General features: G+C 45.4%; 1 protein-coding gene across 1 annotated transcript in view; it reads right to left on the bottom strand.

The window, feature by feature from the left end:
* LOC143959292 (leucine-rich repeat serine/threonine-protein kinase 1-like) overlaps positions 1 to 24176 on the bottom strand; it is a gene marked incomplete in the record, with an annotated part of 364255 nt that overhangs the window by 80100 nt on the left and 259979 nt on the right. Inside the window, 5 exon segments of the mRNA XM_077467970.1 lie at positions 2808 to 2974; positions 5912 to 6158; positions 14692 to 14828; positions 17280 to 17443; positions 17560 to 17731. Coding sequence (XP_077324096.1) covers positions 2808 to 2974; positions 5912 to 6158; positions 14692 to 14828; positions 17280 to 17443; positions 17560 to 17731 — 887 coding nt within the window.

A 24176-nucleotide genomic window follows, 5' to 3' on the forward strand; every position in this document is an offset into this window, starting at 1 on the left:
ACCAAGTTTCATTGCATGTATGGGCTAGCTGGTTGTACACACGTTGATATAGCGATTGAATTCTGTACAGCCAGCTTAAGTCTGCTTCATTAACCCCTTCACAATGAAGATAAGGCTTCCGTTCACACCTGGGCATTTTTCAGCTTGTAAAACGATCAGCTCTGAAGCTCCAAACTGCCCAACAAGCAAAATCCCATTTATTTCAATAGCCCCTGTTCACATCTGAGCATTTTGTTGCCTGAAGCTTAAAAAAGTACATGAGCTTCTTTTTGGGCAGATTACAAGCGTTTTTGGCCCCATGGACTTCAATGGAAAAGCCTGACTTGAGCAGAAAAATGCTCATAAAGCGCTCAAATCGCAGCTCTCCACCCCTAAGGCTCCGTTCACATCTTGGTGTATCGGGCAACAATAGGGTTACCATCAGGGCCATCTTTAATATTGATTGGACCCTGGGCAAAACTTATCTTGGGGCCCCCCCATGCAGTTTTGCTCTCCACCTACTCTGACACGTACAATAAATAGCAGCTAGACTCAAAATCAGTTTACTGAATCAGATCAGGCAGCTATTGCGATTGGTTCCCAGAGGTATCATTACCGCTCACTGACTGGTTGCTAGAGGTTACAGAACACATTACGCATTACGTTACACTTTGGTTAGTTTCTAGAGGTCATAGCACATGATTTCTGCTTGTTGCTTGGTTGCTAGAGATTACTGTGGATATGACCTCAGGGGGGCATGATATACATATCAATGCCGCCGGCCGCCACTATTTATATATGAATGCAGGTAATTTACATGTAAACACAGGGTCTGCAGGTGAGTCATCTGTACACAACAATAGGGCAGAGCTGAGCAGCATTAGTAGCAGCACTTCACACTGAGATATTGGGACACAGCACAGGACTAAAGCCTCAAGGGGCGAGGGAACTTAAATTGGGATAGTTGGCAAGTATGAGGCAGCTGCTTTGGGCCCCACAACAATGACAGGGCCCAGGGCAGCTGCCTCTTTTGCCCTGCCTTTAAAACGGCCCTGGTTACCATTACCACCTCATCCCTTTAAACCTGAACACATATGAATTACACAAGTTCTGAGGCTAGTTGAATGCAGATAAGGCACCAAGTGAGTTTAATTACCACCTTAATCAGCCATAGAACCTGTGTAATTAATATGTGTTCGGTTTTAAAGATATGAGGTTGCAACCCTACCTAAAACAAACCCGACAGCCAAGGGTTTGTAACTTTGACACGTGTTAGTAAAACTGTACATATCATCACAACTACTCCGTGTATCCAGGTGAAGTATACGGCGTTTCTTTCAGGACAAATTGGGATTTGTTTGGTGGATAAGTGGTAATGGATAGCTCCTAATTTCAAAGGAAAACTGGGCCAAAATATTGAAAATAATATCATTTTTTAAAATGTATCTGTAGATTTCTTGCTATTTCGATGATATACCACCAAGAACAGGAACAACCCAAAATAAATTTCCATTTCCTCACGGCAATCTCATTGATACCACATATGCGTATGGTAATTGTTGTTAGTACCGGTGGTAAGGCCCAGAAACAATAGTGCGCATTTTGCTTTTTTATCTTTACTAAACACACAGACACCAAATTTAACAAATGCTTTTTTTTTTTTTTTTAAACCTACCTAAAATACACTGACCCTGACCTTTGAACCTAACCTTGCCCTCAATGCCCAGTACACACTAAGAAAATCAGGTGAACAATCAGCCTCGGCACTGAGGATAAAAATAACGTATGAAAATTTTTGTACGACAAAGGCTTTTTTTTGTTATTTGTGTCCCCGTCTTCATCAAATTTTGGCATAGGGAGGTCTCCTCCGAATCCATACCAGACCTGAAGGGCCTGGTATGGATCAGGGGCCCCATGCCGTTTTTTTTTTTTTTTTAACATTGAACTGTCAGCAGGGAACCCCGCTGACAGTTGATGACTCATCAGTTGTTAAAGAGGCGCCGGCCGGCTTCCCGGCCTCCTCCTTAGCAATCAGCTAATATACAGTGTGTTTAATGAAGGGGGAAAAAAAGGGTTTAAAAAACGGTTGTCAGCGGATTGGATGTAAGCGGATGTCCTCCGCTAACATCCGTTTTTCTTCCGTTCCAATTTTTTGACGGATGAAAAATAGGGCTTTCATCCATTGAGAGAAGTGGATGAAAATGGATGCAAACGAATGATCATCCTTTGTCATCCTTTTCAATGGGATGTCTGTTTTTCATCCGTCAACGGATGGATGAAAAGCGGACGAAAGGTCAGTATGTGTGAAAGCGGCCTAATACTTACCTGGGTCTCTCCCTCTTCATTGGCTGAGACACACAGTGAATGTCATTGGCTCCAGCTGCTGTCAATCAAAGTCAGTGAGCCAATGAGGAGAGAGAGGGGGGGTGGCTCCGTGTCTGAATGGACACACAGAGCAGTAGTTCGATTGCCCCCATAGCAAGCTGCTTGCTGTGTGGGAACTCCACAGGAGGGAGGGGCCAGGAGCGCTATCGGGGGATCCTAGAAGAGGAGGATCCGGGGTGCTCTTTGCAAAACCACTGCACAGAGTAGGTAAGTATAACATGTTTGTTATTTAAAAAAAATAATAAAAAAATAAAATAAAAGAAGACTTTAGTATTACTTTAAGCATTACAAAAATGGCTGTATCTCATAGGCATTGCTAACGAAATCAATACTAGAAATTGCACAAAGCCAAAGAAAATGCCTTATAAACATCCCTTGTTGAATATTAACATGCAGTGCAACCAGCTGACGTTTCCAAAAAGACCAATAATTACACAAAATACCTTTGGTGATCTCTGCAGAGGTATGATACTTCTTAATCTGAAACATCTTCAAGGCTACTGGCTTTTGCTTGTAGGCAGCCCGATAAATGATCGTTCCACTGCCTCCTTGACCTAAAACGTTAGTGTTTTCTTCAGAATATTCTAAGTTTTGGACATCAAGAAATAACCTAAAAAACAAGATTACAATAAACAAGATGAAACTATTCATGAACAATATATTCATAAGTTACTTAGGAAGAATTTTAACTTGAGTTACCAGGCCTTTTCCTCCCTAACCCCACTCGAGTCTCACAGGCTTTGTTTCGGTGATGTCTCAGTTCTACACATTATATCTTTTAGGCCCCTTTCACACGAGAGGTCAGATCCGGTCCGGCTGTCTGTTTTTCAGCCAGACCTGATCAGGCCCTTCATTCTCTCCTATGGAGCACCCAACGTAAACTGACTTGTGGTTATACCGGAGTTATAGCTGTAGTTGCCATAAACCCTGGTATTTATTTTTTTTCAGCTGGTGATGCTTTCATCTAAAAGCAATCCTAGTGGCCGATTAGCTGCTGGTCTGCTTTTAGAGGTGGTAAGAGTGGGTTTGTGGACGGTGGGGGGGGGGGGGGGGGGGTGAATCCCGCCCCCCTGTCAGGGCAGTCCCTGGTCTCAGCCCTTCCTTCTCTGAGCTAGCCGGTCAGCTCTCGCCTAATTGCCAGCTCCCGCCTCTCTCTCCACAGTAACTCAGCTGTTGATGATCCTGCTCGTCATTCCTGCCTACTTAAGCCGCCCAGTCCAGAGGAGTGCTGCCTTCGCCTTGGTCACTTCACAAGAAACTATCTCCTGTTTAAAGACTGGCTTTGCCGACATCCCTTCTGGCTCCTGATCCTGCTTGCTGTTCCACTACTTTGAACCCTGACTTCTGGCTTGGCTGACTATCTATTCTTTTCACTGAACTTTGACTATGTTTTGACTACGTTTGTTCTTTTTACTTTTATTATTAAACAAGTGTGATTTAACTGTACTTCTGTGTCAGCCTGATTTCATGGTTTCTGACACCTCTTCCCTCCCACCGGCTCTTCTCCAGGCTCCACCATGCTGGGTTATCATAGAACTGGTCTCTATGGTCTAGGACAGTGTTTCTCAACCTTTTTAAAGTCAAGGCACCCTTTAAAAATTCCACGCAATCACGAGACACCCCTTTCCAAATTTAAAAAAATGAAGCTAATAGGTTTGCATAATGTAGCAACATCCACATTTGTAGGACACCCAACATTAGTGGCGATTTATTCTTCCAAAGCAAATACACCTTTGAACACAGGTACTGCCTAGTATTCCAATGCTTCTCTTGTACCTCGGTTTCTCTCCCCCACTTTGCTAATGTGACCCTGCTGCTGATGGAGAGGGGCCCGACATCCTCCTTATCATCCGATGACATGTTTGGTTGTTAGGACACCTAACATTTGGCTTTGTGTAAACTAATAGGCAGGCTTGATCCACCCACTGACTTGTATACAGTTTTTGGGTAACTTCTAGGTATTTTGCCAAGAAAAACCTAAAGACACCTGAAGGCACCCTGGTTGAAAAAAAAGGTGGTCTAGAAGGCAGAAAGTGACATCATTACATCACTTCCAGTTAGGCAGATGTAAACAGTGACATTTTTTGGGGGGGTAAAGCATGAGATCAAAGTTTTTTTTTTTTGTTACTTTTTTTTTTTATCTCATGCTTTCCGACCCCAGATGTCTCTATAAAGAGGACCTGTCATCCCTTATTTCTATCACAAGGGATGTTTACATTTCTTTTATTGGAATAAAAGTGATAATAGAAAAAAAAAAATTAAAAGGGACAGTGAAAAATATAAACGAAAAAAAAAAAATTCTTAAGACTGGAGCGGTGCAGGCATTAGTGGTAAAGCACCGCTAGTTTTAGCAGTTATAGCGGTGCTTTTCAGGCTCCTAGTGGGGCACTTTTAACCCCCTCTAGCGGCCGAAGAAAGGGTTAATAGCGCCCGAGTTGCGGCACTGCGGAATTGCTTTGCAGGCGCTTCGGCAGCGCTGCCCATTCATTTCAAAGGGCAGGGCCTTATGGGCGCTACCACACCACCTCAAAGATGCTGCTTGCAGGATTTTTTTCCCCGTTTTGCAAGTGCACCGCCCCAGTGTGAAAGCACTCTGGCTTTCACACTGGGTGGCTTGAGGTGCTTTTCAGGCGCTATTTTTTAGCGCTAAAACACCTGAAAAGCTCCCCAGTGTGAAATGGGTCTAAGTGCCCCCTCTGTGCTCGTGAGCAGAAGTGAACGCATATGTAGGTCAGGTTCACATATGTAAACTGTGTTTGCACCACACATGTGAGTTATTGCCGCAAATGTTATAGCGAGAGCAATAATTCTAGTGCTGGACCTTCTCCAACTCTAAACTGCTAACTTGTTTACATTTTTTAAAGCATCGCCTATCTATTAGATTGTAAGCTCTTCTGAGCAGGGCCCTCTTAATCCTCTTGTATTTTATTGTAACTGTATTGTCTCCTTTTTATATTGTAAAGCGCTGCGTAAACTGCTGGCGCTATATAAATCCTGAATAATAATAATGTAGATTTTTAAGTACTGTAGTATGTCACCATTCCACGAGTGTGCACAATTTTAAAGTGTGACATGTAAGGTTTTTATTTTTTATTCGGCATAACATCATCTTTTAATGTTTACCAAAAATTAGGTTATAATATTGTGTTTTCTGCATTAAAATTCAGTGTATTTTTTCCCAAAAAATTGCATTTGAAAAAACGATGCGCAAATACCGCGTGAAATGAAAAATTGCAACAACCAAAATTTTATTCTCTAGGGCCTCTGCTAAAAAAATATATATCTATAATGTTTGCTGATTTTTACTTGTAAACAAAAAGTGTCAGAATAGGCCTGGTCTTCAAGTGGATACTATGGCTTACACAGACCCTTCAAAACAATGCTATGTTTGTGTGTTGCTTTGCATTGTATTTTTCTTTCCTTTGGAAACTAAGGAGAGAGAGTAAAGAGTATTAAAATCTTCTTTCCACTACACACAGCGTCAGCACAGCAAAACCCTGACAAATGTTGCATGATATCAGTTGTTGCTGCTTCACATGGACTGTACCTGGAAGGGAAATCGGTCATGAAAATTTCAGGGACCAGCTCCTGCAGGGACACAGGATCTTCAGGATGATTCGGACACTCCAAGCAGTCCTTATCCACAGCAGCCAGGACACAATCTTCCATGTTAAAATAGTGAGGCTCCTTCTCATCCAGCACCCCCTCCTGGTCATGTGGCAGAGCTGCACAGGAGTTGCAAGGAACATACTGCTCCATCAAGAGCGTGCCGTCACTCTCCGTGGCTGTCAAAGCTGGACAAGACATAAGAGGAATACAGTAAAGCCTTGGTTTGAGAGCAATTTCCAAAACAAGTAAACATTTTTAATACATTTTGACTTGATATACAAGTAGCGCCATGTCACAACTGAGTATAAAAGAGAAGAGAGGCGCCTCTAAGTGTAGCAGTATGGTTACATTTAATGAAGGTACAACATTTAGCAACATATTGCTACAGCTTAGAGGCGCCTCTCTTCTTTTTTATACTCTGTAGCTCAGGGGTAGGCAACCTTTTGAGCACAGTGTGCCGAAAAATGTTTTCAAAGAAATTGAGCGTGCCGATTTTATAACAAAAAAATGGCAACTTCACACTCTCAATCATGAAAATCATTTTTTATATTGAGTAAATGCTGTAAACTCCTTGAGTAGTGAGAAATTAATACTGCACTCTCACACCTCAGATCAATGTCCCCTCTGCACATCTGCCCAACCACTGTACCCCCTTTCTCTTCTGTCCCACCACTGAACCTCCCTGCACATTTGCTCCACCGCCGTACCCCCATGCTCTTCTCCCCTGCACATCTGCCCCACCACTGTAACCCCCTGCACATCTGTCACACCACTTTAACCTAGGGTTGCAACTTCATGCCTTTAAACCTGAACACATATGAATTACACAGGTTCTGTGGCTGATTAAGGTGGTAATTAAACTCATGTGGTGCCTTATCTTAAATTAGCCTCAGAACCTGTATAATTCATGCGTTTTGGGTTTAAAGGGATGAGGTGGCAACCCTACTGTAACCCTTTGCACATCTGCCCCACCTCTGTACCCCCTGCTCATCTGTCAGACCACTGTAACCCCCCTGTACATCTGCCCCACCACTGTACCACCCTGCTTATCTGCCCCACTGCTGTACCTTCCTGCACATCTGCTCCACCACTGTACCTCCCTGCATATCTGCTCCACCACTGAACCGCCATGGTTTTCTCTCTCATTGCTGAACCATCTTCTCATCTATCCTAACACTGAACTTATCTGCTCATCTGCCCTACCACTGTAACCTCCTGCACATCTGCCCCACCTCTGTGCCCCCTGCTCTTCTGCCCCACAACTGTAACCCCCTGCTCATCTGTCCCACCAATGCACCTCCTTTCTCCTCTGCCCCACCGCTGTACCCCCCTGCTCCTCTGCCCCACCGCTGTACCCCCCTGCTCCTCTGCCCCACCGCTGTACCCCCCTGCTCCTCTGCTCCACCGCTGTACCCCCCTGCTCCTCTGCTCCACTGCTGTAAACCCCTGCTCATCTGTCCCACCAATGTACCCCCTTTCTCCTCTGCCCCGCCACTGTACTCCCCTGTACATCTGCCCCAACACTGAAGCCTTCCTGCCCATCCTTCACACCACTGTGACCACCTTCTCATCTGTCCCACCACTGTTGATGTATATGATGTCACATACAAGCATCTGGAATGGATGCGCAATGATGAGCTTAGGTCAGGGGCATTTTCTGAAAGCAGTGGGCCTGTGTGCAGGATCATAAGTTGGGCCCCCACTGCTGAGAAAAAGTTTCTACGTCGCAGCAAAGGTTGGGTGTGATATTTATTGCGCTGAATACTAGCTGTGGCTTTAAAGGGACACAGAGTGCCGGGGTTCAGTAGTAAGTGATGCAAAGGTTCAGGAATAATTTCAACAAAGTTCCCAGAAGCTCAACAGTAATTCCACAAACTGTCACCTGATTGGGGTTTTCTCAATCACAGTGAAATCCCTTCTATCTGAGATTGGTAGTGGCAACTAAGCCAGTCATCTTCCTCCAGATGGTGGACGGGGTCGCCTACCCCTGCTGTAACTCCGGCTGGATTTTGCTGCTAATCCCCTTGTGGAGGCTTCCATTTGTGGATGGACATTTTATGGTTACACAACCTGGTCACATTGCTATAATCTTTTTATATGGACTATAAACGGAAGGACTTATGAATAAATGCATGTTTCTGGAACGCATTATGCTCACAATCCAAGGTTTACTGTAGTAGAAATTTCTTGGGAAGTGATGTTTTTCCCACAACCACTATTTATAGTATGGAATAGGTGACAGGAATGCATTTTGTTCTGCACTGCTGTGACCTGTATTCAGCTGAGAGTGGGCTAAAGTTCGCTATTAGCCAATCCAGGCTCTGAAGGGATCCCGGCTTTAATGTCAGGATCCACCCAGATACCTGAGGGGCAGCTGGCTCAGCCTCTCAGTGTGCCGCTAAGAGCCTAAGCCAGCTGCCCACCCTCCCCTCCATGGTGAGCACTGAAGGGGCAGAGCAGAGAGCCGGTGACTGACAGTGAATTCCTAGAACTGACCAATCAGCAGTCTTTGATTGCTCAGTTCTCGGTCTTAGAGGCAGCAGGGGAAAGATGCAGCTTTGGACCAATTCTGCATCCACCTAGAGTATGTACGTTTATTTTTTTTAAACGGACACTTCTCGTTTAAAGTAGAATTCTATGAATAAAAGGCTCTTCTAATTGGCCGACGTGAGGGAGGTGGGCGACGTCACTTTCTTCACCTTGGCCAATCAGAGGAAGCCTTGAATTCATTGATAAAAATACAAGGCTTCTCCCGAATGGCAGAGAAGCATTAAGCCCAACTGTCATTACATTCATAAGATGTGATATCACTCGTATTGGTGCTGCAACACAGTCCACTTACTGTATATAGCTAATGCTACTACAGGCAGTCCTCGAGTTACAAACATCCGACTCATACTTACCAATGGTGGGAGACAACCGGAAGAGAGAGGAAATTTACCCCTAGGAAGGGAAATTTACTCCTGTAAGGCCCTTTCACATGGGGCGGATCCGCTGGACGGGCTTCGCTAGCTCAGCGGGAGATTGCTCTGTTGATCTTCGATGAGCTGGTGGATGACAGGTCCATCTCTGCTCACTGTGCAGGGACAGACCTGTCAGAGCCCACTGTTCTCTATGGGCAGATCAGATGAAAATGGACAGCATGTCCCATCCGCTGCATGGATGGCGAACGTATCGCCATCCCTCTGTCTTCAGCAGATTTTGTAGGATCGGATGGCAGGCAGGTGTCAGCGGACACATCTTTGCTGACATCCACCTGCCCATACAAGTCAATGGGTAGCCCGCTCAGATCCACCCGAGAAACGGACAGGTAGATCCAAGCGGGCTAATCGCGTGAAAGGGGCCTATGTGTTATCATGGGAAAAAGGTGTCTCCATTGAAGCTTAATCACCAATACTTGCTTCCGTAACAACACAAAGTTTTAAAAATCCAATTGTCACAGGGACAGAAAGTGAGGTGGCATCTTCTGAACAGGGGCACAGGCAGCAAAATAAACATTATAGGGGTGTTAAACCTTCCTTATGCTATCCAAAAAAACATTAAAAAAAAATTTGGGCTGGAGTTACACTTAAAATATATACCTGTTCTGACTTGCATACAAATTCAACTTAAGAACAAACCTACAGAACCTGTCTTCCGGTGTCCATCGAGAACGGAAGTGTGGTGAGGAGGCGAGTGTGTCACTACTCCTATTTCTACTGCATATGTTACCTTACTTCTCATGTAAGCAGTTATTGAATAAATGTGTTACTTATAATTGACAATAATGCCTGTCTATAGTATATTACAGCACACACAATGGCCACATTATTCTGAAATTAAAATAGAGCATTTGGGCCAGCTTGGCCTAAACAAACTATTTGAAGTGACATTAAATATGGAATTAAAGTTGCGTGCCACCTTCTTTCCACATTTAAAAGTAAATCACACACCCAGAATATATTTTGGCCCTTTTCTTACTCTTGGAGGGTAACTCGGTTCCACATTTATTGAAGTCCAGTTCCTTATCATGGGAAATTCTTGGCTAAATTACAGCCAAGACAGGCGATCACCCCGATTGAGCTGTATGTGTGCCTGCTGCACAATTCAATTGGTTTGCAACCAACAATATGGCAGCTCTGAGAGCTGGCACCATGGAATATAGTGTAAATGGAAAAAACTTGCACACTGCTATGTGAACACCCCAGATAAGTGATATTGTGAAGAGCTGGAACCACTAGGCAGTGCACTCAAAACACTAACATACATATAATATTAACAGAAATAATGGTGCGCTTGATCAATACATTAATATGCAATCATTGGTAACACCAAGTGAATATAGTAAACACAAATAAAGTTCAAAAATGAAAATAAAAAACCAAGTGCAAAAATATATAATAAGGATGACTCCATAGCAGTCCATATCTTGATAGAGGAGAAATATAAAACACTCCAATAACTGATGGGATTGGACAGAGAAAGCCACCACCAATAAATTTATAGATTGGCCACTCACTTCATCCCTGAGGAAGCCACGTGACCAGTGACGCAATGCGTCGGATAGAGCCTTGTGACGTCCATCGAGAACGGAAGTGTGGTGAGGAGGCGAGTGTGTCACTACTCCTATTTCTACTGAGGATGTTACCTTACTTCTCATGTAATCAGTTATTGAATAAATGTGTTACTTATAATTGTTAATATTGCGCTATGGATATCTTTGTTCTCTCTGAGGGAGCGAATATTTACAGACCTGTTGGAATCTACAGTGGGCATTTGATGTTTCTCTGACCCTAAGATCATTTCTGGAGTAGCGTTGGTCTATGGAGGTATAGTACTGGAGGGTGTCGTTACTGACATACTAGCTGGTTTTCCATCAGCTATCCATGGAGCGTTATCTGACCTTCTGGTCATACTTGGAATTAAGCGGCCAATCTATACATTTATTGGTGGTAGCTTTCTCTGTCCGATCCCTTCTGTTATTGGAGTGTTTTATATTTCTCCTCTATCAAGATATGGACTGATCAGTCATCCTTATTATATAGTTTTGCACTCGTTTTTTTATTTTTATTTTTGCACTTGGACTTTCTTTATTCGTTCATTGTCTTTTTTTTTTTCACTTTATTCAATCTCTATTCAAATTTTATTCATTTGTGTTTTCTATATTCACTTGGTGTTACCAATGATTGCATATCAATGTATTGAACATGTTCACCATTATTTCCTTTAATATTACCTGGAATATAGTGGTGTACCATACGTCAGGTAATAGAACTTGGAAAAATGCTCATGTTGTATTTCATTGATCTGGAATGTCAAGGATGGCAGGCCATCTTGGTTAGTCATTAGACAGCAAGGCCCCTGGCAACTAGCCTATCATTTCCAGAAAGGGTTAGGCCGCGTACACACGGGCGGATTGTCTGCCCAACTAAGTTCGTCAGACAATCCGACAGACAGTCCGTTCAACTTTTGAATGAACGGACTTGACCACACACGATGAACAGACAGTCCGCTGAAAACTTGCGCGATGACGTGTACAGCACGTACGACGGGACTAGAAAAACGACGTCCAATACACTGCAATGCAACCTTCGTCCGTGTAAATCCTTTCTGAGCATGCGCCATACTTAGTCCGTCCAACTTGCCTACACACGAGCGGACTGTCCGCTGAAACCAAGTTTGGACGGACAAAACCAAGTTTGGACGGACAAAATTACGGAAATTCCGAAAGACAAAGTCCGTCAGACTGTCCGCTGAAAAAGTCCGCTGAAGCCCACACACAAGCGGATTGTCCGCTGAAACACGGTTCAGCGGACTAAGTTGGGCAGACAATCCGCCCGTGTGTACGCGGCCTTAGAGGCTAGGCTTCTATTTATTCCAGTCATTTTCTGGGCCTAATTTACAATTAAAGAATATTTTTATTCCTTCATTAATTAAAAATATGGCAAATGACTTGCAAGTCTATCTTAAAGGCAGAAGGTTATCATGACTCCTGCACTAACTGCATTCTTGAAGCCGTTTTCAATCCTAAGGCCCCATTCACACCTAGGCGTTTATCTGCTCTAAGGCCCCATTCACACCTGAGCGTTTATCTGCTCTAAGGCCCCATTCACACCTGAGCGTTTTGTAGCCTGAAGCCTGAAGCTACAAAACGCTGGAGGGGAAAAAAATCTATTATTCTCAATGGAGACGGTTCACATCTCCACTCCAAGTCGCCTGAAGCCGAACGCCTGAAGCTCAAAACAAGTTCCGGACCCTTTTTTGTCGCTCGAATCGGTCAGATTTGGGTGTTTTTCTTCTTTTTACATTGGTGACCTTTTGCCCTGCACAAAATCGCGGCAAAAACGCAGCAAAATCACGGTAAAAATCGCACGATTTTCTGCATAAAAATGCTATGCTCAGGTGTGAATGGGGCCTTAGGCCTCATGCACACTGGATGACTTTTGACGTTTTTACAGTAGCTGTTTTTGGCTGTACACGTTTTTTTCCCCCGGACAGTCATTAAACTTTCCATCATGTTATCCTATGTGTCCATGCGCACATAGGCTGTTATCAGAAGTTTTGGGCAGTGCCGTTTTTGAGCAGTAAAAAAAACAAAAAAAACAAAACAAAACTAGTGGGTTCTGAGAGACATTTTCCAGCTATAAAAACGCTTGAACGCTGATAAACGTTGATAAACGCTTAAAAACCTCACTCACCAGCGGTTTTTAATGTTTTTGATCCATTGAAAAAAATTAAATTAAAACATTTTTCTTCAAAAAAAATAAATAAAAAAACAGCTTAACCTCTTGAGATCCGCGCTATAGCCGAACGACGGCTACAGCGCGGACCTCCTTTGCCGGGACTACGTCTATTGACGTCGTCCCGTGCACGAGCGGCCTGCGCGCCCCCTGAGGGGCGCGCGCGGCGCTCTCTGTGATCGGCGAGTCAATGAGACTCGCCTGATCACGGATCCGAGCAAGGGGTCGATCCCGACCCCTTACCACGTGATCAGCTGTCAGCCAATGACAGCTGATCATGTGACAAAACAGAGCCGGTAATCGGCTACTTTTCCTCCTCGCGCTGTCAAAAAAAAGCCGATCACCGGCGGCCGTGATCGGGACATCAGTCCCGATCACGGCCAGCGTATCAGTGCCCACCTGCCCCCTGCCAGTAACCCCCAGAGAATTAAAAAAGTGCCACCCAGCAGTGCCCATAATGCCACCCAGCAGTGCCATACATCAGTGCCCACAGTGCCATACATCAGTGCCCACAGTGCCATACATCAGTGCCCACAGTGTCATACATCAGTACCCACAGTGTCACCTATCAGTGCCCACAGTGCCACCTATCAGTGCCCACAATCTGCCTCAACAACATTGCTGCACCTCAGTGCCACATATCCGTGCCCATCAGTGTCATCTACCAGTGCCCATCAGTGCCGCCCATCAGTGCCACCTATCAGTGCCACCTATCAGTTCCCATCAGTCCCATCTATCAGTGGTACCTATCAGTGCCCCTTAATGCCACCCATCCGTGCCACCTATCAGTGCCCATCAGTGCCGCCTTATCTGTGCCCATCAGTACTGCTTTATCTGTGCCTATCGGTGCCACCTTGTCTGTGCCTATTAGTGTCGCCTTAACTGTGCCTTATCAGTGCCCACCAGTGCAGCCTATCAGTGCCCACCAGTGCCGCCTATCAGTGCCCACCAGTGCCGCCTATCAGTGCCCACCAGTGCCGCCTCATCAGCGCATTTCAATGAAGGAGAAAAATTACCTGTTTGCAAAATTTTATAACAAACTATTAAACATGATTTTTTTTTATTTTTTATTTTGCATCTTTTTTTGTTTGTTTAGCAAAAAATAAAACTCCCAGCTGTAACTAAATACCACCAAAAGAAAGCTCTATTTGTGGGAAAAAAATGATAAAAATGTCATTTGGGTACAGTGTTGTATGCCTGCGCAATTGTCATTCAAAGTGCATCAGCGCTGAAAGCTGAAAATTGGTCTGGGCAGGAGGGGGGTTTAAGTGCCCAGTAAGCAAGTGGTTAAACGGTAACGTGGAAAATGCTAAAAAACGCTAATAAACATTATTGTAAAAATGTTGAAAAACTCACTGCAAAACTACTGCCGGTTTTATAATGTTCAATGTGCATGAGGCCTTAAAGGGGAACTTCAGTTCTGTTTTCTTACAAGTTAGCAGCTACAAGTACTGTAGCTGCTGATATTTAAAAGCTCAGTACTTACCAGTGGATGGGGTCCAGCACCGTCTTCCCGCAGCCGGTTCTTCTAACTGCTGCAGGTCTCCGGCACACAAGTTCCCCCACAACTTAGTGCAGCACTTTGTGACTTGTCCTGCAGTTTGCTGGGACATTTTACGCATCCCGGGTATGGGAGGAGAGGGGGTGGGGCAAGGGACGCCATCCTTGCCTAGGCAAGGATTGCCAAAGTGGCAACAGGTAACAATAAATATCGGGAACTTGCGTTCCTCTCTCCCCCCCCCCGAAAAAACCTGCAACTCAGTTACTAGGGGGAGGGAGCAAACCAGCGGGATTTCAGTTTTTAAAAAGTAAATGATTCATATAGAAATGTAAATCTTTTAAAAATATTTTATAATATAACAATATATAATATATATTTAATATAAATTGTTTAGATATTTTTAGATCTGTTTTGGTAAAGTATGGCAATTATGGAAAATTCTTTCACTGAAAAGAGAGATCTGTAACATTCAGTGAATACTAAACTATACTAAATTACCTGGAAACCATTGATCAATCAGGGAGTTGACATGATCAGTGATGAAAGCCATTGCAGAGAAATCTCTTATTTCCGACTGACAAATAATCTTTATGCCACCGCTCTTCTTCTTCCAGTTCACATCTGAGGATTCAACACTGTGAAGGTAACAGACATCATTTATCCCTTATGTGCCCTTTAGGGTTCCCATCAAGTGTATTTTGCAGAAATCAGCCAAGTGTTTTTTTTAAGTTGGCCATACACTGAGCGCATTTTGTCTGGTTCCCAATGAACCGGCCAAAATTTGATGAGCGGGTGGCCCTGTTGGACGATTCCACCCCGGCTTCCTCACAGCACAAGCCGGTCAGTGGGTCCTTGGCCAATGATTGACCGCCGGCACCCGCTGCCTGGCAAAGAGTATTACAGGACAGGGCTCTGTGAATGTAAACAATACAGAGCTCTGTCCTGTCAGGGGATGTGATGGTGTTCCGTCAGATTAGGCAGCCCGTCAGATTTCGTAACTGAAAGTGACGTTCTGTCACGGCCATCTTGGTACACCCCGCACTCAGCCGCAGTAAGCCTACAGTCTGAAGTCGCCAAGTGGACATCTTTTTCCACCCATCGGAATCTTGCATTTCACACTTATTTTTACAACCACACTGTTTGTTTACATTTTTAAGGAGTTGGGGTGCTCTGCTGAAATATCAGGGGTCTGAACAGACCCCCTGATGTCTTACTTTTGAGACAGAGAAAGGTACCAAGGACAGAGATTCCCCAGTTACCTTCTCTGCAGCCCCAACTGCACTGGACAATGAATGAATAAAAAGTGTTCTGTGCTGAGCACCTTCCGGTGTTCTACCGAGAAATTCCCCATCTAAAAATGCCTCCGATGGGTATGCGCATGTGCGGTAACCAATGTCACTCCAGCTGATATGTTGATCAGCTGAAGTGACGTCAACACGGCGCATGCGCAGATCATCGGAGGCAGTATTCGACGATCTGCTTAGCACCGAGGGAGAATGTAATTGTCAGATTCTGCCTTGTTATTGCGGGGTTGACTTGAAGGGCGGGTTTTGTGTATTTTAACCCGCCCTTAGACTCAGCCAAAACCTGTCGATTAACACACGGAACCCGCCGTGCAACAGACAGAAAACACAGCGTTCAATACAGGCATAACCCACCCCGCAACAGTGAGTCAGAATCTACCAAGTACGTTCTCCCTCCGCTGTTTGCATCGTGTCGGATAATGCCTCCGACAATGTGTGCTAGAGCTGCACAATTAATCGCCAAGAATCGTTATTGCGATTTTTTTTACCGTTGTGATCTTGAAAAAAGTATTTGCCGATTCTTTCTATGCAGAGAATTCTCTCTGCTCTGCTGAAGTCGTCAGCAGTCAAAAGAAGAAGAAAAAAACTGGGCAGTCTGCCAAGAATCACAACATTCTTTAGCAGTGGAACAAAGTCAACATTGTAACAATATATATATATTAGTAGAGACCCTAGAGAATAAAATGGTGGTTGTTGCAATATTTTATGTCACACTGTATTTACGCAGCGGTCTTTCAAATGCAATTTTTTGGGGGAAAAACTTACTTTAATGAATAAAAAAAAAAACAAAAAAAAAATAAACTAACCAGTAAAGTTAGCCCAATATTTTTGTATAATGTGAAAGCTTTAACACCGCGAGAATCGTGATCTTTATTCTAAGCAAAAAAAAAATTTTGATTCTCATTTAGGCCAGAATCGTGCAGCTCGAATGTGTGCATGCCAATCAACATGTCAGCTGGAGAGACGTTACAGTGCATGCGCAGACCCAGCGGAGGGCATTTATCCATAGAACACTGGCTCATTCACAAACTGATGCATAGTAAATACAGTTTACTATGCTTCAGTTATGAAAGGACACAGGGGCAATCAGTATCAATCACTCGCTGTGTTCATTCAGAAAAGTAAGGGGGTAACTGATTTATTTACAGCCCCCCTTCCCCTGCTCTCTATCCTTAAACAATCCTCCTCCGCAGCTGGCGGGAGAGGAGAGGAGGGAAGCTGGTGTTTTGATATATATCGTCCGGCCATCTAGATGTGTCCGCCCTGTACTGCGCAGGCGCAGCGCTTGCGCAGTACAGAGCAGAAGGAGATTCGGAAAATCTCCGAAGATGAACGGCGCCTGCGACGTGAGTCGAGGTGCAAGGTCCACCATCCAAGTGGACATAAGGCTGCACATTTTAGAGGGCCCCTCGCGGGCTCGCCACACTTCGGGCACGGCCTCGCTGTGCTCGGCTCTTTTTATTCTAACTCTATGTCCACTTGGATGGTGGGCTAGAACCTGGACTCACGGCGCAGGCGCTGTTCATCTTCAGCTATTTTCGGAATGTGGGTGTCCTGTGTACTGCGCATGCGCAGTACACAGCGGACACTAGCCGATGGGGGACATTATATGATAGTACACCAGCAGTGCTGCGGGGAAGAGAACACAGGGGGAGGGGCACACTCCGCGCCCACGCCTATGGTCATTGGTATGCCCTCTTCAGGTTTCTTGTAATATAAATATTTTATTTAAAAGAATGATGGGTGAGCCAAGCTTTCATTATGCAGCCATTTGTTTCACACCTGAGGTAGCCACCTTCAAAGGTAACCAGCAGTCCCTCTTGCCAGTAGATAGTCTGGTTTCTCTTAACCCGGAAAGTGCTGCAGCGGTTTCGCTGACTGCCTGTGAAGTTGTAAATGGCGGACTTCCTGTTCCGTGGTTTGGTATTCTTCTTGTTCTCAAACAGCTATGAAAAGAAGAAGTGATGATCAGTGCAATCCATTGGTGATCCAGCAATCTGTATAATAAAGACTAAAGTTCCTGGTTTGCAGCGTTCCATATGGTCCCATCCTTTGTTCTCACCTGCAGATCCATCTCCGACAGGCTGATTAACATGCGTGCGATGAACCTCTGCCAAAATCCTACAGGGACAAAACTCATGTTGAACACCCTCTGGACGGTGTTGCCAGTGGACTGCCGTAAGCAGTGGATGTCCAGGCCGGGCTTGGCAGGCAAGAGGTGAGGTAGGAGGTAACTGCAACAAACAATATAAAAGAAACAGTCGTGTTAAAACACATCTACACCCAAAACTCTGTTTAAGGTTTTGGATAGACTGGGTAAGGATTAGAACTTCTGCTGGATTCTACTGCAATCTAATGCTGGCCATACACTTTTACAAACTTTATGATGGCAGGGTGGTGTGGCTCTCGTTCTGGGACAACGTCATATGAAGGCGTTACAGAACGGCCGCACCGTGTTGCTAGGGCACGGCGCAACCCCGATCTCTGTAAGGAGCCACGTCCGTGGCTCTTTAACCATGTGATCGGCTGTGTCCAATCACAGCCAGTCACATGTAAACACGGAGATGCCGGTAATCAGCTCTCCTTGCCTCACACTGACAGAGTGTGTGGCAAGGAGAGCCGATCAGAGGCATTTCCTCGCAGGTGGAAATCTACACATGTAATCAGGGCACTGATCATCAGTGCCCTGATTACAATATAGAATCAACAGTGTCACCAATCAGTGCCCACCATTGCCCACCAGTGATGCAATCAGTGCCCACCATTGCCCACCAGTGATGCAATCAGTGCCCACCAGTGCCACCAATCTGTGCCCATTAGGGATGCCAGTCAGTGCTGGCTATTAGTGCTGCACATCACTGCTGTCCATCAATGCCCATCAGTACCACCTATCCATGCTGCCTATCCGTGCCCACCAGTGACGCCTATCAGTACCCACCAGTGATGCCTAACAGTGCTCATCAGTGCCACATATCAGTGCCACCAATCGGTGCCCATAAGTGTGGCATATTAGTGCCTCCTCATCAGTGTCACCTAATCAGTGCCCATAAGTGTCACCTCATCAATGCCCACCAGTTCAGCCTATCAGTGCCCATCAGTTCCGCCTCATCAGCGCACATCAGTGAAGGAGTAAAATGACTTAGTTATAAAATCTACTGACAGAAACTAAGTAAAAAAAATATTTTTTAAAAATGTTTGGTCTGTTTCTTTTTTGTAAAAAAGAAAAAACCCAGCAGTGATTAAATACCACCAAAAGAAAGTTCTATTTGTGTGAAGAAAATGATAAAAATGTAATCTGGTTACAGTGTAGCATGACTACGCAATTGTCATTCAAAGTACAACAGCGCTGAAAGCTGAAAAATGGCCTGGGCAGGAAGGGGGTGTAAGTTCCACGTAGGCAAGTGGTTAACAAAAGGTATTTTTAAAAGGCTCAAGCCAGTCAAAAAACATATTTTAGTTATACATTAAAGTGGATGTAAACCCGATTCATGAAATTTGAGCTGGGAACATATATCTGCAGTGTTTTCTTATCTCTCTTCAAAGCACTAAGTCCTGTGGCTTTCTCCTGCTCCGTTCTTCTGTTATCAACCTGAGAACTTCTGAGAACTTTTGACATGTTCTCCGTGACGGCAGCCTGAAGTGTGTCGGGGAGGTTGCTATAAATAGATTAGCAGTCAGCTTCCTGTCTCAGAGCAGAGCTGTGCACATTCCTTTCTTCCTTTGCCAATGTGGAGAGGGGGGTGTGTGCGCCTTTCCTCCAATCAGCTGTCTTGGCTGTATGCCAATAATCCACTCCCAGTGGTGACCCGGAAGAGAAATCTTTAACACGATCAGAACTTTCTAAAGAATATAGAAAGCTGAAGACAGCAGATATACATGTAAAACTTATGTAGGGAGATTTGTTTTATTTCCGTGTGTCATCTGAGGCTGTCCACTTCACTGGGGATATGTGAAGGTTTACATCCACTTTAAGACCGGTGGGCCGAAACAGTCACTTGCCTTTTATTTTTTTTCCTTTTTTATATGTCTTGGGATACTCCAACATTGGGATCTCCCTGAATAAAATAAGTAATCCTACCAACGTGTGTGCTTGTGTTCTTTTCCTAGATTGTAAACTCTAATGCCCCGTACATACAAGCGGAATTTCCGTTGGAAAAATCTTGGATGGTTTTTCCGACGAAATTCCACTCAAGCTTGCCTTGCATACACACGGGTCACACAAAGGTTCTCTGAACTTTCGACCGTCAAGAACCGCGGTGATGTACAACACCACGACGCGCTGAGAAAAAACGAAGTACAATGCTTCTGAGCATGCATCGAATTGTTTCCGAGCATGCGTGATTTTTTGCGTGTCCGAATTGCATACAGACGAACGCATTTTCGTATAGGAACTTTTCCCGATCGAAAAATAGAGAACCTGCTCTCAATCTTTTGCTGGCTGGAATTCCGCCAGCAAAAGACCGACGGAGCGTACACACGGTCCCATTTTCCGACAACAAGCTCTCATCTGAGTTTTGCTGGCGGAATTTCCGATCGTGTGTACGCGGCATAACAAGTAGGATCCTCTGAATCCTCCTGTATTGAATTGTATTGTAATTGCAGTGTCTGCCGTAATGTTGTAAAGCGCTGCGCAGACTGTTGGCGCTATATAAATCCTGTATTATAATAATAATATATATGTTCTATTATATGTATATATTTTTTTATATTCATATATGTATGTATATATATATATATATATATATATATATATATATATATACATATACACACACACACATATAATAATAGAACATATATAAATATTATATATCTATATATATATACACCCATATAATAATTGTATAATATAATAATTATAATTGTGTGTGTGTGTTCTAATTATATATTATATATATATATATATACACACACACACACACACACATCCATATAATAATAAAACATACATACATATATATATATATATATACATACATACACAGGTGTGTGTGTGTTCTATTATATATATATATATATATATATATATAAATAATAGAACACACACACACACATATATATATATATATATATATATATATATATATATATATATATATATATATATATATATATATATATATATATATGGAAAGGCCAGTATGGTGGCCTGGAATTATGGGTGGAGCCCGGTGGAGTATATAACCAGCCCGTTCGCCTGGCTCCCTCGTCGGTTCCGGTGCGCGATATCTGATACGTCAGAAATCAAGGGCCGACTATCCACAAGACTTTACAGTGAGCCGGGTTCGTGAGTTCCACGTTTTCGTCCGCCTCGCGTCGACAAAGCCTTGTCGTTCGTCAGCGTCCGTCTGGTTGCCGTCTGAGTCGCTATACTCTAAATCGAGTTTTCCGTTGTCGTACAACACGTCTGGGCCGGCTGTCGCAGGTAGGGCTTCGGCACCCTTTTCGTTCATGTGTTATTAAGTCACGTAAACTAGATTCCGGAACTCACGAACCACTCACTCTAGATTACACGAACGTCTTAACTTATATTCGATACCTCATGTCACTACCCCTTCTTCGAAGAAGTCGTTGTCACCTTTTCGGTACTTGTCGTTCGTGCCGACAGGCACTTCGTTTCGTAGCACGTCATTGCTAAACCGAACGACTCATTTCGTCGTGTTCGAATCGATCGAACCGTTTCGAAAGCACAGCTGTCTGCTTGTCACGCTAAATTGAGCAGTCCGGGCAATGTCAATCTCAGGTTGTTCAAAAAAAAAAAAATCATTTCATACCGTTGTACTATGTCCGTCAGGTCATTTCTTTCCATGTCAATCATTGCAGTCATTTCAATCATGCCAGTCGGTTATGTCGAATCATTTCATTTCTGCCACTTCTAACCATGTTATCATTTCTGTCACTTACCACACTCCGATTCGAATCCCGTCGCATCTCTAACGCACCGATTCGCTTCGAAGTGCCCCAAGGTTCGGCCTCATTTCTGTACATGCTCCAGAGACTGAGTCACTCGCAGGTTCAAGCGTGGTCCTTGATTCTAGTCTTTGTCATGGCATATCATTTCTGTCACTTATTACGCTCCAATTCGAATCCCATCGCATTCCTTATGCATCGATTCGTTCTGGGCGCCCAGCTGCTACACCTCATTTCAGTACCCACCCCCCTTTTTGCCTGAGCTCCACGTGGCAGGGTCCCCCCCCCCTGCCTGAGCTCCACGCGGCGGGGTCCCCTCCCCCCCCCCCCCCTGCCTGAGCTCCACGCGGCGGGGTTCACCCCCCGTCTGAGCTCCACGTGGCGGGGTTCCCCCCCCCCCCCTGCCTGAGCTCCACGTGACGGGGTCACCTCCCGCCTGAGCTCCACGTGGCAGACCCCCCCCCCCTGCCTGAGCTCCACGTGGCGGGCTCCACCTCCGCCTGAGCTCCACGCGGCAGGCCCCCCCCCCCCCTCTGCCTGAGCTCCACGTGGCGGGCTCCACCTCCGCCTGAGCTCCACGCGGCAGGCCCCCCCCCCCCCCCCCTCTGCCTGAGCTCCACGTGGCGGGCTCCACCTCCGCCTGAGCTCCACGTGGCAGACCCCCCCCCCCCCTGCCTGAGCTCCACGTGGCGGGGTTCACCCCCCTGCCTGAGCTCCACGTGGCAGGGTCCACCTTCGCTTGAGCCCCACGTTCTATGTGCAATTTGCGTTAGAAACAAAAAGAAAAAAAAGGAAAAAAAAAAAAAAAAATGGGGAAAGGGAAGGAAAAGGAAATTTTGCATCTGCGGCGCAACCAAGTCACGGCTCTGTCGCCATATGCACGTTATTCTAAATTCAGTTGTCTGCTCGTTTTATTTATGTAGCTCGTTTCAGTTATGTCTTTCATCACATTTCAAGTCTTACCTCCACTATTTAGCTAGACATCTCTCTGCAGGTATAGGAGTCTCATACAAACTCACCTTCATCTCCTCAGATCAGTCGAGTTTTCAGTAGGTCCAACCTGCACCGGGTCGGACGGTGCCTCCTTAGGTAAGAGAATCTTCTGGGAAGGGAACGCTCACAAGCGGTAGTATCCTTCTCTAAAAAAAAAAAAAAAAAAAAAAAAAAAAAAAAAAAAAAAAAAATGTTTGCTCAGGAGTCTCCTACGAGTCTTGTAATCCATGTCACCCTCTTAGGTTCCGTATAGGAGAAAAACCCGGACCCAAGGATTAATAGGCTCACCAAGCCTGGATTTTGCCACCATGTCCCAGGCTGGCAGCGAGGACTACACGGCTCCGTTGTCCCCGTCTCTCGTCTCAGAGAGCGGCAGCCAAAGGTCCTTCAGATCATGGACCATTTCCAGGCTGACAGCCGAGTTGAGGCGTAGGGGTGTACCCTTCCCAGCTACAGCCAGAAAGGCCGAGCTTTTCGGGCTCCTTTTTCCTCCCCCAGCCACGGTTGAGGATAGTGTCCAGCAGGCCTCCCTGGGCTCTATCGCTGCTTCCATCACGCAGCTTCACACGCTGGTGTCATCCCTGACGACCTCAATGTCAGAGGTTCAGAGTCGGGTGGCCCTCCTCGAGACCCGCCCAGTTGTTTCTCCTCCTACACCAGCTTTACAAGCAGTGGAGAACACCAGCGCAGGTACCCCCGGGTGTACACCAGTAGTGTACCCTTCTCATTTAATATCAGCCAACATCAGGAAGGACATCCTAGAGGGAAAGGACGTCAATCTGGCTTCACTCCTGATATCCATTCATGAGCTGGCAGAAAATAAAGCTTACACTTGGGGGGACGTGTCGGTGGTCCTCAAAGCCAAAGACCCCAGGCTGGACAGGAAGCTTTCAGTCACCGAGTTCACCTTGGCCTTCGGCATGCTGAGGGATGTCATCTGCTCGGCCTCCCCCGGCAGGAGGGAGGAACTGGATCGTTACCTCCACGTAGTAGTTGACCTGGGGTACAAATACGGCGGTTTTGCATTTTATGACTATCACCGCTCCTTCTCCGCTAAGGCGGCCGCCAGGCTCTCCCAATTTCAGATACCTACGGATTGGAGTGTCTTGGACACCGAGTTGTTCTGTCGACACTTCGCAGGGCTGCGGTCTCCTCTTTGTGCCATTTGCCAGTCGGCTACTCACACCGCGACTTGGTGTGCCAGCTCAGTGGCAACCCCGCCCGTAGACGGTCCATCGACCTCAGGCACTGCCCAGGCCCTACCGGCGCCGGTACGCCTGCCGCAGACGGATAAACTGGGGCGCCCGGTCAAGACCTTGGGAGGCGCAGCCATCTGTAACAACTACAACAGCGGGTCGTGCAATTTCAGCCAGTGCAGGCTGCTCCATGTATGCTCACGATGTAATAGAGCTCATCCCAGGCTCATGTGCGAGGTCAAGCAGGCTAGAAAATCTTGACTAAGCCGGGTCAACGTGTCGTGGCTCAGCGTCTACCTCGCCAATCATCCCACCCCCTCACTTGCCACCTACCTAGTTCAGGGCTTTACTCAGGGCTTTCATACAGGACTTATTTCCCTCCCTCACCTTACACACGAGTGCCAGAACCTGCGGTCAGCAGCCACCGACGTACAAGCCATCGACCAGCTATTACGGGCAGAGCTAGACCGGGATTTCATCATAGGCCCTTTCACGAAGCCCCCATTTAACACCTGGCGAGTCAGCCCTATTGGGCTTGTCAAGGGCAAGTTCTCCAATAAACTTAGGTTGGTCTACGATT

The sequence above is a fragment of the Lithobates pipiens genome, unplaced genomic scaffold, assembly GCF_037356315.1.
Source record: "Lithobates pipiens isolate NorthernLeopardFrog02 unplaced genomic scaffold, aLitPip1_a1.2 Scaffold_7, whole genome shotgun sequence".
Taxonomy (NCBI): Eukaryota; Metazoa; Chordata; class Amphibia; order Anura; family Ranidae; genus Lithobates; species Lithobates pipiens.